We start from the raw sequence: 18,474 nt of genomic DNA on the forward strand, positions 1-18,474 counted from the left end.
TATTGGTAATATTCGTAAGGTATAGTACAATGATGGGATTACGGGTTGGAGATGGAGGCTGTTGGTAACGAGCGAGGGTTAGCCGGGCCGAGTTCGGCACAGATGCAGATAATGGAATCGTAATGCTATCGGCTGATCGATGATAATTCTGCATCGTTCAATGGAAAGCCTGCCGTGGCCTGCCAAGTATAATGAGCACGCGAGGAACAGCGAGCTTTTGCGATTAACAGATTCGGTACACCGTTTCTCTCGATAATGTTGCACGGCGATCGCTCGAAATCGTCCAACATAATTCCACCACCTGTGAACAACTATTTCCTCGTTGTAATCGACGAGAGAAACGAGGTTTAACGCGTCTTTGTCTTATCAAACTTAATCTCAATCTTAATCTTTCATTTTCTTTCTTTTTTTTTTTTTTATCGAATTTAAATATTTACGCGCGTTGGATTTCGAAAAATTCTGATCTGAAAAAGAAAGCGCATTCGAAGGAATTTCACGGGTTTCGTTTGTATAAAATTATTTCGCGTTTACTCGCGAAAGGAACGCGCGATGCAGGCTGCCTGAAATTTTCAATGACCGGCCCCTCGCTATTGCTCGCATTCATCTTCCTGTTTATCGCGTATTTGCCACGGTCACTGGTGCACAATGGGTAGGGGAAGGTTACAATTTCGTTCGTTGAACGGTGTCGACTCGTTTCGAACGGACTCCGGGAACAACGAGCACGTCGACGTGTCCGCGTCGTGATGAGGAATAATAGGACGGGATGATTAAAAAAAAAAAAAAAAGAAAAAAAGAAGAGGGAAAAATAATAATAGTTGTTGAGCGTTATTGCGTTCGCGATACAACACAGCTATTGGGATCCGTCATCGATAGGTGAGCGCAATTTACCGTTTCACGGTTATGTCATTGCCTCGACGCAGGAACGATTACGGCTGCTTCGAATTGCCGGCCGTAAAACGAACTTCTGCTTTAATCTGACATAACATTACGGCCCGTCGAATGGGACCGGGTGTTTCTCATTTTCGCCAACCGGGGAATATCGGATGCTCGATTATTGCGCAATCAAGATAAATTTGCCAACAGCTATTCAACACTGCTCCCATTTCATTACTTCTTTTCCCATGCTACTCTTTTTTAACCTAACGTTCTTTCATCTCATGTTTCGTAGATGATTAATAATTATTTTCGATAATAATCGCAAGCATATATTTTTATAAAGAAAATAGAATATCTATTGAAACCGATTTTATTTTCTTTTCCAAAAAATTCAATAGTCCTCCTTTTCACTTTTTTTCAATCTTTATCTTTAATCTAACGTTTTCATTATGGAATGGATTCTTGAATAATCGTAATTAATAATTATTTTCGTGATATTTTTTATAAAAATCGATCGAAACCGTTTTGCGACTTGCGTATTTTCTTTCCAAAGGACATTCAACGGTGTTTTTCAACGTTCTTTAGTCTAACGTTTTCATTCTGAAATGGATTCTGTTTCGCGAATAATTAATAATTATTTTCGTAATATTTTTATAAAAAAAAAAAATACGATCGAAACCGATTTTGCGACATCGAAATACTTGCGTATTTTCTTTCCATTCAACAGTGTTACTTTTTTCCAAACGTTCTTTAACGTCATCGTTGCGACATCGACGCCAAAATACTCGTGTATTCTTTTCTCTCGAAAGGATGTAAAAGTCGAACGCGTATAGAGTTAAGATTATGGGGTAAAAGTTACTTTAAATATTAGGGGTTTCTATCCTATCTCTCTCCGCCTCTTGCGGGATTTCTGCAAAGTTTATTACGTGCCATAATCCCTTTTCCCTTTTACGATAAAGTTCGGCTAACGGAGAGCGATGGCGTCGTTTAAGCCGGCAAAGCGTCGTATCGCGGGACGAGGTTTCGAGGAGGGAGGGGGGAGGAAATTAGCTTTCTTAACGATTCTCGGTTCAACAAAGCTACCTACGCGCGAGAAACGAACGCGTGAGATAATTATATTAAAGCGTTACGTGAAGAGGCAACAAACGGATCGTTCAAACATTCGTTCGACGAGCAACTCGTCGAGGAGTCGTGATAAAATATGCTCGGGGAAAATGGAAGGAACAATGGCGCGACTTCCATACGTGACTTTATTTACTTTATTATCGTGCACAGTATCGCTGACAGGCAAATCATGGGGGGAGGAGGGAAAAAAGGAAGCTGAGCGGAACAACGGAGCGAAAGAACGGAAGAAAGAAAGGGAGAAGCAGAAACGAGATTAAACGATATAATAAAAGCACTACTTCTGCTGGCGTACTACACTTCTTGTTTGCGAAACGTTATTAATAATCAACGAAAGGGCAAGTAAATACCACTACCCTTACAAAAAGCCCTTTCAAAAATATGCTTCGACCAAATTCTCGTGAAACGTCGCGTTGCTTGTTTCCACGAAGGTCGAAAAGTGAATATAATCGAACAACAAACAATTATATCGTTATTATACATATACAAACGATGATATTACGATAACAACGATTTCGAATATCGAGAAACGTATCAAAAAGAAAAAAAAAAGTAAGAAATAGAAGAAAACACGGTATTCTCGTACCGAGAGAGAAATATTAAACGAGAAATATTAAACGAGATATTAGCGAGAGATGTGTTGGCCGATTCACTACCCTCTTCCTATCGAACAACGGTCCTCTTACGAAGCTCTGGCAAAGGCCTCGTCGTTTCTCCTTTTTACACGTCACAAGTATCGTAAGATACGACGATCCGTCGGTTCACTTCCCCCTTTCCTACCACTTTCCCTTGGAGGCGATGTACTCCCCGATTTCCTCGATCACCTCCATGATGCGCGTGCGGTACATCTCGGTGGCGCGGCACTCGCTCTCGACGAGATCCGGGCGTCGATCGCCGTACATGTAGTGCTCCAACTTCTCGGTCGAGCCGACGAAATACTCCTCGACCGCCTCCTTCGAGAGCAGCATTATTTGCATATTGGCGACCGCGTACGCCAACGCCATTGTTCTCGCCCCCTCGCAACTCTTCACGAATTCCTCCCGTGGCAAACAGTCCTCGGCGACGAGGCCCTCGACCGACAACTCCTTCCTCACCGCGTCGTAATAGACGTCGAGGAATAGGTCGCGGCACTCGCGTCTCAGCGCTCGGGAGGTGGTGAGGAGGAGGGCGGTCTCGAAGTCGTAGGCGGGTGGGCTGTAGCGCAAGAATTGGAAATCGACGAGGTAGCAGCCGATCGGCTCGCCCTCGCCGTCCGTCTTGAACATGATGTTGTTGGACCACAGATCCCGATGGCACATCACGTTCCTCCACTTGTCGGACGGGACCACGATCTCCGGCAATCTCGGCACCCATTCGCAGATCCAATCCTTTATCGCCGCGGCCTCGCCCCTCCCCAGGCCCTCGTTCATGTCGACCATGGCGCAGGCACCTTTCACGCACGAGGACAGATATTTGCCCGCCAACGGCTCGCTCTCCACGAACGCCACCTCCTTCAACAGACGGCCGTAAACGTCGAGCATCGTCCTCCCCGCGCCACGTCGAAGCCTCTCGTCCAGGATCAAGGATCTCGAGTGAAGGGTGGCGATCGCCCTAGCCAACAGTATCCAATGCCCCTTCTCGTACGTCGCGTACTTGTCCAGTGTCGCGTAACCGCTGTCCACGGCGTCCTCAAGAACTATTATTCGATCGTTCTTGCCCAGGTAATAGTCGGGCAGCCACTTCGCCCCGCTCCCTAACCCCATCTCGGGTATTATCTCACCGTAAACGTCGATCTCCTTGTTGAACGTGTTGTGCCTCACGAGGAAGTCGTATTGGGGGCTGGAGGTCGGCGGTGGCGTTTTCGCGAAGAACCTCAGGGGCTCGCCTCCACCCTCCACCCTCACGGAGAGGGTGTAGTACTGGCCCAAGAATCCGTTCGTCTCCCCCAACTTGTCCAAACTCCAGCTCGAGACGCGAAACTCGTCGGTGCCAAGTCTCCGCTCCACGATCTCGTCCACGTCGGAGTCGAGGAGAAGCGCGGACGCTCGGCGGCGGTGGTCGTCGTCGTCCTTGGAGGAGGAGGAGGAGGAGGCATGGCGCTCGTCCCTCGAATCGGCGGCGCAACGGCGGCCAACGGGTGCCGAATCGCCGGCCCTGATCGGCATCGCCATCGCTCCCGCGGCTCTCGACTCGTCGCGTCGCCGACCGTGCGCCGAAAATTTATACGAAACTTGGGCGTTGTAAATACGAGGGAAAACGTTGGAGAATGATTCCTCGACAAACACCGTGTCGTCTTATCGGTGACGCGATTCCGAAACACTCAGATAAAAGATCCGGAACGATGCGTTGATTGGGGAGGGGGGGGAGGGAGAGGGAGAGAGAGAGAGAGGTCGGCGCGAACGGTTCAATGAGGCATTGTTTCGACACAAACAATGTCCCGATTCTAATAATTTATACATCCCGTAAATCTGCCGGAAATAGATATGACGAGAGATGTGCGCTCCGCGATTTATACCGTTTTTAAGGGGAAGAGAGGAGGGGGAAAAAATGTTAGCACGCAACGATCGCGTGGTACGTTTATATGTATATAATTATAGTGATTTATCGATGCAACGATGTACAATAAGTTAGTTGTCTCGAGAAAAATTTCTATCAATTGATCGTTTTATTATTGGGATAAATAGAATCGATGAAATTTCGATTTTCATCTCGGCGTGAAATTCTTTTTTCTCTTTTCTTTTAGAACGAGGAAGGTGAGGAAGGGACGATGGCTTTTTCTCGAAGTGGATGCACGAGTTTTCAAGTTCGAAATTACTCGAGGAAAAGGAGAAAAGAAAAAAAAAGGATATTTATCGCGAGTCATTGTTGGAGACACGAAATAACGAGTAAATATGGAAAATTTTTTTTCACGAAATAGTAACGAATTCAACGGGAAAAAAATACGCGTCTTTATTTGGTGTTTGCAAAAGGAAGAACTTTTATGGATACGCAAAAATTGAAATATCAGTGGCAATAAATGGATTATCAATTGACGAATAGTTTTAAATCTTGGGACAATATGGAAGAGCAGAAGCGTAACGTTGGTTGGATGAATTGTTTGAGGTTTTCTTTTTCCCTTTCTTTCTTTCTTTTTTTATCATGCTATAGTTATCGCGTTAAAGTATTTCGACGAGAATGGAAGAGTTATATTAAATAAACGCCCAAAACGTCGCTTTTGGCGTTCGTATCTCATAAATTACGATCAAACACGATCTTACACAATTAAACAAACGAAACGAGTTGGATAAATATTAGAAGAGAAGCGTCGAAATGAAAATCCGATTTATCGACTTTCTTCGTGAACAACGCGGTTCCTGAATAGAAAATCGAATTTTTCTTTTTTTTAAATCATCGAGCAAATACAAATATATTTTTTTTTTATACCGACAACAATCTTACAATTCTCGATAAATATATATATATATATATATATATATATAGTATTGTACTTTGCTCCAATTTTTTCTTTCTTTCTTTCTTTCTTTCTTTCTTTCTTTCTTTCTTTCTTTCTTTCTTTCTTTCTTTCTTTCTTTTTTTTTAAATTAATTTCAACGTTTCCGCTTAAATCCCTCGAGTGGATAGAAAGCATACAACGCCTGATTTCTTTTGGGAATGCTTGGCAATGCTGATCCTTAAGGGATTAATGTCGGATGCGCTTTTAGCACCGCCAGCGTGGACGTGTAAATCCTGAAACAAATACGATATACCATGGAATTTCCCGAGTAGATGTAGTATTCGCGCGAAAAGAAACGCGCGAAAGTTGGATCGGGAAATTTTTCCAGTTGGAGAAAGGGAATTGCATACATACTCGTCGAAATTGCTCATCGTGAGTTTGTGACAACCGCTTCATTTCATTTTATCCATCTTTTGTAAATGTAATAATAACCTTCATAATTCGAAAAAAAATAAAAGAAAATGAAATGACGAAAAGAGAGGCTCGTTTCCGATGGGCTACCTCATAATGATCGAATTTATTCGCCAAGAAATACGAATTCTTCTTAGGAAGAAAGGTCACACTCTAAATATCCCTTTCGACTTTGTTACTTGACGCGAGATTTTCGAAGGGCTACCTCGAAGCCTTGGTCGAATTTATTTATTCGCCAAGAAATACGAATTCTTCTTAGAAAAGAAGGTCACATTTTGGATATCTCTTTCGACTTCGTTACTTGAGGTTTTCGAAGGGCTACGTCGAATTGTTGAAGACTTGGTCGAATTTATTCGCCAAGAAATTCTTCTTAGGAAGGAAGATCACACTCTAAATATCCCTTTCGACTTCGTTACTTGACGCGAGATTTTCGAAGGGCTACTTCGAGACCTTGGTCGAATTTATTCGCCAAGAAATATATCTCTTTCGACTTCGTTACTTGAGGTTTTCGAAGGGCTACGTCGTAATGTCGAAATTATTCGCCAAAAAATTCTTCTTAGGAAGGAAGGTCACGCTCTGGATACCCGTTTCGTTACTCGACGCGAGGCAAAATTAGATTGACTGCGTTCCACGAAGGACCGAGAGAAGTAGCGGCCGATGCGCAGCCGATATAATTATTGCTGATCGAGTGAAGCGGCGTTCGTCCATGATTCCCTGCCGACCGACCGTGCATCGTCGCTTCTCGTCGATGCCGACAGGAAGAAGAGAAAGAAAATAGGATCCGAGCCCTTTGAATCACGATTAAATCGTGATCAGTGCATGGCGAGCGTTATTTATTCGATTTAAAATTAACCGGGTCATTAAGCGGCTTTTGTTGGAAGGAAATCGAGGTAATATCGATGTTCGAGCGAAAGAAAAATTGCGAGCAACGAATTGATCAAAGGAGATTAAATATTTATTCGAAAGAAACCAATTCGAATGTCCTCTCTTCCAATACGATTAATATTTGAACAGGTTTTTTTCGTGCAACAAATTCACTTCGTTGGACTCCGTTGGACATCGTTAAACGGCGAAAGTTTGTTGGCCGAGACGACTTTTTAATTGGCCGGCAACAACACAGGACAACGCCGTCTTTTTTATTTCTTTCCGTGAACAATCCCTGCCGTGAACAACGAAGAACGCGGCCACAACAGTCCGAAACAGAATTCTGATTAATTGGCGTGGCTTTAATTAAACTTTTAATTAACGGGGCGAAAAAGAAAGAATTTAAAAAGTGGGCCGCTTGGCCGTGACCCTGGTCGATTAACCAGCCACGATGAATATCTATATCACGTTAACGCGCATAAATTTGCAACGAAATTTCTCCTTCGATCGAGATTCCGTCTCGCGAGTTGAACTTTTGATGTTCATCGACGTTTTCCTCGGAATAACGACCATATAAACGAGAACGTCGAGAAAATTGTTGCAACCGAGAGGTTATGTCGCGTAAAATTAATATTTTCATCTGAATCGCGAACGATATTCGATTTGATAAATTGCTTTCTTGATACGTTTAATTCCGTATTTATTCGCCATATTGTTTATATCGCATTTAAAGGAATAATATTTTCACGGTATATTTCACGGTTTTCACGAACAATTGTATCGCATTCGCGAGCACACGTTCTATAGGGAGTGTATTTCTAGGTTATATAAAATCCTGCTCGACTTCCTTTCGTTACTTTACTATACCTATGAATTTCAGCGATCTCTCGATACCCTTGCATGAAACTTGATACCAGCTAGAAGTAGTAGGTATATTCTCGTACCTCCTTCTCGTGTCTATCCAGCGTATTCGAAAACAACGAATCGAGTATCGCGCTACTTTTGCTCGAATACGGCAAGTGGAAAGGTAGAGATACAGTTGATACCAATTCGCGATACATCCTCGAAGATAATGGATAAAATTGTCTACGCTCGGGAGAAGCGTATTTCGAAATTCATGGTAACGAAATTAAAATCGAAATTATGCTCTCGCGAGAGACGTTTTAATTAATTTGCAATACCGATTTCCAAAGCGGAAATTACATTCGAAATTGTGGTTAATTTGGCTTCGAATTTTCTACTCGTAAAGAAAATATTTAAGCTTTCCAGTTAAATCCATTAATGTTTGTTCAATGCGTTGTTTGTATTAATTATTAAATATAATATCGTTGAAAAATGCGATAATGGCATTAACGAACCATTCAACGTTGGAAATCCGACGTGGAAATTATGATGATAATCGTGAAACGTAAAAGTATGGAATTTTCGATGCACGTTTAACGAAGGAACCAATATTGGTTTAAATTCCGTATATGCAGGAGCAAACGTTATATGCACATCTGAAACGATTCCACGTTCACCGTTTCGTTGATCTGTCCGACAGCGTGGAAATCTGTATTCAAATCGGCAATTGGGAAAAGAGATAGTCAAGGATTAACAGAAAATATACTATATTGGTTAGAATATAGAATGTTGATAAAAATGATCGATCGAATATAATTTTATGCGAGGAAATAATGGAAAAGTTATCAAGTTCGCATTTTATAAATAATTTTTAACTTGAAATTTGAGAACAAATTTCACGTGCCACTTCTTTTCAAGTTATATTCTCTTAATTCAAAATCGAAATTTATACAGCGAAACATACGTAGGAAAGAATTGGCACTCGAAATTTTATCAAGTTTTATCGAAACATCGTGATATACGTACGACCATTTATTTAATTTTATATTTTTTTAATCGAAAAATATATATATAGTTTGAAAGAATTCAATACAAGGTTTTTCTTTTCCTCAAACAAATATTTTTTAAAGTTATGGAATTGTCATTTCGTTTCTTCCTTTACTTTTATAAATTTTAGAGGAAATACATTTTGCTTATAAATTAGATGAAGAAAATAAATATGAAATTTAGTACAGGTGGCGCCATCTCGCGTTTGGACGCTGGAAGTTCCTACTAGTTACTAGCAAAGCAGGATATGCAAGGAGGTATTCGTGACGTCACAGACAAGGAGATCAACGTGCGAGAAGGACAGATAATATCCCCCACCATTTCGAAAACGCTAAACATTAAAAATTGATTAATTACACATTTTTTACTAAAAATTTCTACACCTTTAGACTCGTATCTTAAAGTTGAAGCTTCGCCCAAGTTTCTCGTGTTAATTTTAACGCGAAATTCTTTTTAATTATTCATCTATCAACAATTATCCTAGACAACGTTTCGATCGAAATTTCCCATTCCGTAACCGAGTAATAAATAATCGATTTGTTCGTTTAAATGAAAGCAGAAATATGAACAAAAATTACGTGAAAGTAGGGGAAGGAGTAACGTTTCAAATGCGTGTATTCATATTTATAAATAAATTCTATAATAATTATATAGGAATTAATGAAAATCGTGTTAGATATTAGCGGTGTCGGTATGGTCGGTAACATTAATCGTTAATTAATTAAATTAAATAATTAATTAAAAACGAATTCGCGTCACAAATTGACGCGAGAAATTTGTATAGAGTTCTAACTCTACAAGTTACAAGCTTAAAAGTGCAGAAATTCTTAGTAGAAAATTAAATTTTAATTATTTATTAACGAATAATGTTACCGACCGTACCAACGCTACTGATATGCAACGAATTTTTCATTAATTTCTTATTATTATAAAATTTATTTATAAATATCAATACATATATTTGAAACGTTACTTCTTCTTCTATTTTCATTGTTATTTTTATTCGTAATTACGCTGTTGTTTGAATGAATAAATTTGTTATTACTTGATCACGGAGTGGGGGATTGCGGTCGAAACATTGTTTACGATAATCATTAATAAATTATTAATTAAGAAGAATTTTGCGTTAAAATTGACACGAGAAAGTTGTACAAAGATTCGAGAAGAAAATGCGAACTTAAAAGTAGAAAAATTGTTAGTAAAAAACGAATAATTAATTAATTTTCAATATAGAATTTTCAAAATGGTGGGAGGTATTACTCTCTGTCCTTCTCGCACAAGTTCTCTCTTTGTCCGTGACGTCACGAATACCTCCTTGCATATTCTGCTTTGCTAGTAACAAATCGAAGCTTCCAGCGTCCAAACGCGAGATGGCGCCACCAGTATTAATTTTTCTATCGCTTTCTTTACACGATTTGTACACAAAAATCACGTAATGATATTTCTATAATATTGAAAAAAATATGTCAGATAGGAAATCGAATTTTTTCGTTTCTTCAGATCGAAGAAGATAATTTTTACCACTTTTTACGTTAAATTTTAAATTAGTAATTCAAGATTGAGTTGAAAAATCGATGTTATTTATTTATTTATACATTGTACAAAATACATATAGTATAAAATAATATACAAATATATAAATATACATTAAATAATAAAACATAATATACAATATATATATATATATATTGATTAAAATACTTCAAAAAAATAAGATCAAACGTATAAATTATAAATATACGAAAATTTAAGATGAATGATATAATTGTTATCGTAAATGAAAAAAACGTTCTTACTTATATCGTGGTTTAATTCGATCGAATAATAAATCGATCGTTAAATCATATAGGAGAAAATAGATTCGTCCAACAATAGACTCGTTTTAATTGAGACAAATCGGTTTCTCCTGTTTCTCCTCGTCAATGATTAATTCAAAGCCGGAGCGAGAATAAAATTCTTTGAGTTTGCTGGATCGATGATACTTCTTTTCAGGGACATCGATTTGAACCCTGTTCGGTCGACCGTACGAGTGACTGGTAATCATAGGGATCTTGAGACCTTTATTCTCCCTCGAGATTTCCAACCAAATAAGACTCTGCTTGATACGATCGCAACGCGGCTTGCCGGGATCGAAACCGTCCACTTTATGAAGACGCTCGTACGCCCATTTCGTGCTGTCCTCTTTGTTATTGTTAAAATAAGAGATCGAATGTCGCGGAGCGAACGGTTCCAACTGAAATCAATTTCTGCCTCCGAGTGGATTGCGTTTCAGGATGATTTTCAATTACGTATTAATACTTAAACGGAGGATTTATCAAAAGGAAAGAATTTCTTTTCGATCAAATTTCGAGAATATTTTTCAAAATAACTGGTTAAATATAAAACAATGCAAAAAGCTGCAAATTTAATCGACTAGCAGAATTTTAATCTTGCATTCATCCCCCGAAATATTAATACATTATACGTGGATAGGATAGGACGTGATATTTGATCGTGGATAAACGGTGCATCACCCGGCCGGAGATCTGAGACAGCGGAAAGAAAAGAAAATTTCGTCCCGAATAATAGATTTCCCGGGCAATGCGGGAAATGGTTTTTCCGTATCTCTCGTACCGAGAGCTGTCTCAGCTTTACCGCCAACGAATTCACTCTCTTCTGGAATAGAACCGAACACGCTTCTCTCTCTCTCTCTCTCTCTCTCTCTCTCTCTCCCTCTCTCTCTCTCTCTGTCTCTCTTCGCGTTAATTATTAAACTCCCCCCGTATTCGTTTGGAAAGTTCCCTTACCACGGGATAACACTTGAATGCTTTTCGAATGTTCTCGTCTCTCGCCCGCATTTCCACCCAAGGAATGATGTAATCTGGCCGATGCATTTTCTTATCTTTCTTATCTTTCCGCAGGGAGAGGAACGATTTACAACCGTGGGAATTAACTGGGAATTTCCTATTGTAACGAGGAGGAAATTGTGATCCTTTCGTATAAACTGTCGTCGAATAAAGTGAAGATGTCACATCTTGCGAAACAAAAGGGAGAGAGAAAATGAAACTCGTATTTTAAAAGGTACGTACGAAACGGTTGGTACGAAAGAATGGAGTTCTAGAATGTGTACGCAACAATAATTTTATATATATTTCTTTTTTTATTTTAGAATCCAATATTTATCGTCGATATTTGTTTATCATGGAATTATTTATTACAGAAATCCTTTTGATACGATCACAAGAAAAAAGAAAAAGTGGAAACGAAAGGAAAGCAAGTTTTATAAAAATAGTTAAAGATAAATCAAAAAAGAAGAGGGAAGAACGTGAAATACAATCGAAGGGAAAAAGTGGAATAAAAGTTTTCTTTCGATTGTATCTCGATCCGATCGAGTATTTATGATTAAAAGAAAAAAAAAAAAAGTTCAATCGAAAGAAAATGGAGTCTTCGTTTTCTTATATCGTTGTTTAATAAGTGCCACGACACGCCATCTTACGAAATACGCAACAAGTTCTCCCGGATAAATCATTAGTTCGACGATTTTATGCGATGCGGCGCTGCTTGTATAATTCCTATTACTAATTTTTACGGAAATAAAGATAATCGGAATTGAATTTGAAAGCGGCCGTTAATTAACCACGATCAAGAATTGCCGATAAGCTGTTTTTCCTTCCGGTTTTAGGATTCGGTCAACTTTCGTTAAATCGATTTCCATGTATTCGATTAAAATTTCACTGGATCGACTGTGCATCGCCTGTGCGCTTTCTCCCTCGATGTATTTTTTTTTTTTTTTTTTTTTTTTTTTTACCCAACTCTAAAATGCTTTCCAAATGTTTTTCGAGAGGAAATTCGAGGATATTCGATTACACAGAATAAAATCTTTTATTTCTTCGTATAAAATTATTTATATTTAAATCTACGGGATCTATAAAAACATGGAAGCTCTTTTAAGCTCGTTGTATCGGTGAAATATTATATATATATATAAAAAAAAAAAAAAAAAAGTTGTTTCATCGTGCGTATGATAATTCCATGGAACGAGGAGATAATAAAATAATTTGAATTTATATGAATATAACGTGCTAATTGAATACTTGGTTACAAAATAGGTGTATCCTCATTAGTAAGAAGTTTTGTAGCGGAGCTAGGTAAACGTTTCTTTATACGTTAATTAAAACGATTTTTATACGTTACCGAAAGGATATTAACCACGAATGAAATAAAAAGAGAGACAAAAGGCCATAAACGAGGAACAAAGGAAAGGAATTTTTCACAATTTCAGTTCTTCGTAAAGCGGAATAATTGCATGGATACATAAATATAAATTACGTATGCCTATTGCTACAGAGGTTCGTACAGCGTATTCTCAAACGTATTCTCGTTCAAGGTATAACCGAATACATTAAAGGATACGTATGTTAATGACTTCTCTCGAACGATTATTTCTCTTTACACGTATATAACCGCGTGAAATACAGTGACAATGTTACATGGTGAACGTGAATCTTGTCGCTTACATCTGAAAACTGTTATCCCGTGAAATAAGCACTCTCACGAAAGAACTTTTTTGTTCATTTCCCAACAAAATATCATTCGCGATATTTATCAAACGATATTGCAGAGCGGGTGAGAGAAAATGTTCGTGCCTGCCATACCAATTCGAGACTCTAAATAAATTAATTTTTTACTTGTCTATATTCTATAAACATTCGATAGATTTTAAAAACGATTAAAGTTTCGATAAATTATATTTTCATTCGCGTCAAACGTCCGAATTCGTTGCGATTAAATCAAATTACTAGAAACATACATCCAGAGATTGGTTCGATATCTGATCTATTCGTGAATCACGTTCTACGATTTACCGAGGGGATCTCTGGTTTCCCCGCTAATCCACGTTCATTCTATATTCTGCCACATTTCAAAATTGTAGGAGGAGAAGAGAACGCGTGACTAAAGTGGTCGAAACGGAATTAACAAGTGAGAGAGAAGTAGTTCGAAAAGAATCGAGAGCGAGAGAGAGAGAAAGAGAGAGAGAGAAAGAGAAGTTGCACGAATCTAAAACTCCGTTCGATCGTAACGCACGTGGAATAAGATAAAGCTTGGAATATAGAGAAAAATATAGGATGCGAGAGAGAAAGAAAGCACGGATCGATAAACGATCCTATACCTCCTTGCACGTAAGGGAAAGGAGGTAAGCTAGCGCTTCCTAATCTCGAGCGAAGCATCTTGAGGAGGTATTTGGCCAACTCGGATGTATTTCTACGTCGGAGATCGCGGAGCGGAGTCGGATATGGTATCGGTGATCCTGTAACTCTTCTCCGCCGTGTTACGGAACGTGGCTTGCGCCCAACATCGGTCTCGAAGCGAAGCCGAGTGAAGAGAGAAAGGGAGGGAAAGAGAAAGGGGGAGGAGGCGAGAGCGAGAGAAGGAGAAAAGGAAAGAGAGGAAAGGTACGATAGAGCGCGAATGGAGGGAAGGAGGAGGAGGAGGGAAGGGGACATGACTGAACGTATCGAAGGAAGGGGGTAACGGGAAGTAGAAAGTGGAGGTGGAGTTAAGGAGGAAGGGGAGTACGCGGGGCACGCGATACGACACACGGGGCAGAGTTTAATCAGGTTCGACTAGTTAGTTGACAGGTGCGAGCGTGGCGCGCGCGCAGCGAGGAGAGCCGAGCGGCCTCCAAGAAGCGGCGTGGCCCCTTCGCGTTCCAACTTTCAGCAAGAAACGTTCGGCCTGTGGACAACCACCGGACGCACCGATCCAGACGAGAGAGAGATCCCTTCCTTTTCGATCCACTCTCGTATCCGTTAAACGCTTATAATTTCACAACCGCTTTACACGAGAATTCCGTTTTCCAATTCCTTCCCTTCGTATCGATACAAATTCGAAGCAAATTTTCTCACTCCCCTTTTCGAGTAATTGTAAAATTAAGGGAAAAGATTTTTATAGCGTCAACGATTCTTCAATGCTAGTTATCGAAGCTGTACACGCGACGATTTCTCAACTCTTCCAAGAAGGTGTCCAAGACCTATGCAAGTATCCGAAAACGAAGCGGTCGAATCGGGTTGGTTAGGAGTGGAAGGCAGGGCGTCGGGTGATTTACAAGCGAAATGCAAATAAACCGCTCTTTTACTGTTATTCGGGAACATGCCCCCCGATTTTTACCGCGGCTACGACGACGACGGGCTGCGCCTATATTTACCGAGACACCGAGACCTTTTCTCTCGTTTTTTCCCACGCGCGAGGCGTGACCTCTCGCGATCTCATAGTCTCCTAGACCCCTCTCCGTCGCCGAGCCGATCGGCGTCGAATCGTTCGTTGGTTCGTTCGGGGCGTACGCGTTTTAACGGCCACGTGTCCTCTCTTCCATACCGTTAAAGCCCTCCTACCCCCGTCTACCTAATTAATGGGACGTCGTCCGCGCCGCGGATATACACGCCTACGGACAGAGTTCGCGCGCACGTGCCACGTCACGCCTAACATTCGTCTCACTCGCTGTCACGCTATTCACCTATCGCGTTTCAACACTACTAACACTCGGTAAATAGGCATACGCGTGCCACGTGCTTCACAGCGGCCTCTTAGTTCTCACGCTTCTCACTCGTGTATACGAGTATAATTAGCTCGCTCGGTATCGCCGGACTCGAATCCACGCAAATCTTGGAAACAGAGGCCCGTATACGCATTCAGAAATTTTCCAACAGAGAACGGTGTATATATATATATATATATTATATATGTACCATTGCTATTTGCTTTGTCGCGTCGACACCCGAGGCGTCTGACAGGATTAAGCATCGATATGTTTTATAGCCTTTACCCGTGCCACCGGGAACGGAATCTATGCGGGCCTCGATTGTGCGTGGTAAAACAGATACACCCGATACCGGCCGTGCGATCGAGCAAGATATCGAATCGCTCGTGCTATCGCCCGCGTTATTTACGTCTCCATTGAGTAAATACCTTCTTCGTATTTTATCCCTCGGGTTGCGCGTTCAAGTAAAATATCATATCGCGTACATCGATAGATAGATTCATACAATTCTTTCGTACGTCGTAAGCGAGCCCGTGCGAGCGAGACCGTTGCTCCTTTCTCCCTTCCCTTTTCTCGTTGCGCGCGTGAAATAAACCGAGGCGAAGGTAATTCGATAAATAAAGCGGGGTTTCGTTTTACAAAGAAGCGCGATTTAACGGTACGTCCGTACGTATAAATTAGATATACCCACGTCGTTTATCATTACGTTTCTCTTACTTTTTTTTATTTATTTAAACCAGCATTAAAACAGCATTAAAGCTGATTATTCCGATGTAATACGAGAGCGAGGAGAAAGTTATTCGTCACGGATTATAATAACTCGTTACTAGACCGAGCATCTAGACGAGTCTCAGGCATCGACTTCGTTCAACGTTGTACGAAATAAAATGATGAGAGCGGGAAGGTCGAACGTATCGGTGCTCGAGCATCGCGTATCAAAATTGCGTTTAAGTCGCGCAGTAGGTTAAACACCGGTTGTAGCCTGGTAATAGGGACATGCTTGATCGCCATAAGCGTTTACGCGATTAGCGGTGTGTAGTTTGCGTGGCGTGGTGTAGAGGCGCGCGCGTACGGTTTGAAGAGAGAGAGAGAGAGAGAGAGAGAGAGAGAGAGAGAGCAAAAAGCAGAAAAAGAAGAAGAAAAAGGAAGAGAGAAAAGGATGCTTAAAGTGCATCCAGTAATATCCAAATTGCGTGTTCGAGTCACGCGTGGTGGAATGATGAATCCCGAGCGAATTCGACAAAGCATTTTTTGCATCGTGGGACAAGCCTACCTGTGCCAACGTGTCTGACAGGATGAAGGAACGACGAGAAGGGAGAGGAGGGAGAGGAGGGGAAGAAGAGTGCAAAGGAAACGAAAGAAGAAAACAGACCACTCTGTTAATGCGAAGTAATGGACGAAGCTAACTCGCGAGCTACACAAATAATAGGCTACCACTCAGACGACGACGTGTTTGCGAGCGCCGATTCATTCCTCCTCTCCCTCCTCCCTTCGTTCCAAGCCGTTCCGGCACACCTCGACAAAAGTGCGCCACGACGCTTCGGCTGACCATTCGGCTCGATCGCGCGACATTCGAAAATGATAAAATGCGTTTTCCACGCATCGAGATATTCGAATCGGCCACTCTACCGGCTCTCGATCCTCGATATGCCTCGTGGCACGGTGTTCACGGTAATAAAACTCGTGGCCGAGAAGCGATTTCTTCCAAGTAGTAACTGTTTAGGGACAGTTAAGAGATAAACGGAAATACGTGGAAGCCAGAAGGGGAGAAATGAGAAAAGAGCGCGCGGTTAAGATTGTTCTTCTGCCGGTGGTGTATATATATATATATATATATATACATATACACCGGTTGTATCATGCGGCGACCTCATCGAGGAATTCTCATCCTCGAGATGATGGTACGGAACTCGTCGTCGTCTTCGTCGTCGTCGTGGCGAGGAGGGGTAAAGATGGATCGAGAGGGGCCCATTTAAAAGAAAAAAAAAAAAAAAATAAATTTCTTTCTCTACATCTCCCGATTAACATCGATTTAATGGTAAAGTCGTGAAAGATCGATCGGGGAATTATCGTAATCGCGAAATTCCGATATCTGTACAGAGATATGAAGAAAAGGAGAGAAAGAAATTCTCCATCGGTTCTCCATAATATCCGTATTAACCGAACAAGGCACGCACGCGGAAGCCAGAAAATGGAAGCGAATTTTAATGCGTAGTCAGGGTCATATTATTCGTGGCAATGCGCCCGATTTACCGCACTTCGTTCTACATACATGGCTGCCAAGTGCACGACACGTATAAAATACTTCTACATCCGGTTGTTCCTGATTTCGGTGGAGAGATCACCGGTGCGTAGAGATGGTAGAATCCTAGATGAGCGCGATGGAAAAAGATTACGCGGTTACGTGGATTAATGGGAAGCGTGGTAAAGTAAAATCGTTCGCTCGAGACGAGAGTCGGTGATAAAACGAATCGATCCTTTTTTCCTTTTTTTTTTTTTTTTTTCCTTCTTTTACAATCTACTTTCTTCCTCCTCCTTTTCCAGAATTTCTTCTCAACATTACATTTTAAAAATTTAACGAGGGTATTCAAGAAGGGAACAACGACGGAGGAAAGTGAAAAGGAAACGATGGAAATTGATCGATCCGTGTACGAATAGGTGCGTTGTTCGAAGTGGCGAGCATCTCGTAATTCAACATATTCTCTCCCTTCCTAGAGAATTTATTCGATCGCTTGTTAAAAAAAATGGTAGGAACGTGTCGTTGTATCGTAAGAAATTAGAAAGATAATCTTATTGTAGAGCATTATACGTACATGGTAATCGTAATATATTTTATCAAATGAAATTGTAATATTAATCGGAGAAAGGATCGATTCGATCGTGAATTATACACGTAGTGGTAATACTTCTCGCTCTGCTACGCGACAACTGGACTCGAATATTAAACGAAATTATAAAACATCGTTACTATCGAAACTAAAAATTACGAAATTTATATAAGATAAATTTAATATAATAAGTTAATTAATACAAAATTTAATATAAACTTTATATAGATAAATTAAATAATAGATATTTTAACGTTTCTTTTTCTAGCGATATTTCGACGAATATCCGTTTTGTAACGACACAAATACAATATATCCCCAACTTCTTCCACTTGGCTCGAGATACGACGACCTTGGCGCCGATTCGTCCTTGGACCCGAGGGGAAATCGCGCGAAAGTAATTTTCAGCTCAGCTCCTTTCCTTCTTCCTTCCTTTCTTCCTTCCTCTCCTTCTCCTTCTCCTCCCCTTTTTCTCGCCAGACGACTCATCTAGA

The 18,474-nt window shown here is 40.7% G+C and overlaps 3 protein-coding genes across 3 annotated transcripts in view; 1 reads left to right on the forward strand and 2 right to left on the reverse strand.

The window, feature by feature from the left end:
• Positions 1-2,112: 2,112 nt before the first annotated feature.
• LOC122714575 lies at positions 2,113-4,188 on the reverse strand. The gene has a single exon (XM_043936025.1). It carries the CDS (start codon positions 4,146-4,148, stop codon positions 2,775-2,777), a length of 1,374 nt encoding a protein of 457 aa, XP_043791960.1. The 5' UTR covers positions 4,149-4,188; the 3' UTR covers positions 2,113-2,774.
• A 6,329-nt stretch (positions 4,189-10,517) lies between these two features.
• LOC122714605 lies at positions 10,518-11,508 on the reverse strand. The gene is made up of 2 exons (XM_043936080.1): positions 11,422-11,508; positions 10,518-10,868 (listed from the first exon to the last, which is right to left on the reverse strand). The coding sequence occupies exons 1-2, from the start codon at positions 11,506-11,508 to the stop codon at positions 10,518-10,520; spliced, it is 438 nt and encodes a 145-aa protein (XP_043792015.1).
• A 105-nt stretch (positions 11,509-11,613) lies between these two features.
• Positions 11,614-18,474, forward strand: part of LOC122714560 — a 30,215-nt gene continuing 23,354 nt past the window's right edge. The window contains exon 1 of the mRNA XM_043935996.1: positions 11,614-11,695. The gene's annotated coding sequence lies outside the window, so the exon portion shown is untranslated. The remainder of the gene's footprint in view (positions 11,696-18,474) is intronic.

Source organism: Apis laboriosa, unplaced genomic scaffold, assembly GCF_014066325.1.
Source record: "Apis laboriosa isolate Shangri-la unplaced genomic scaffold, ASM1406632v1 scaffold33_cov142, whole genome shotgun sequence".
NCBI lineage: Eukaryota > Metazoa > Arthropoda > Insecta > Hymenoptera > Apidae > Apis > Apis laboriosa.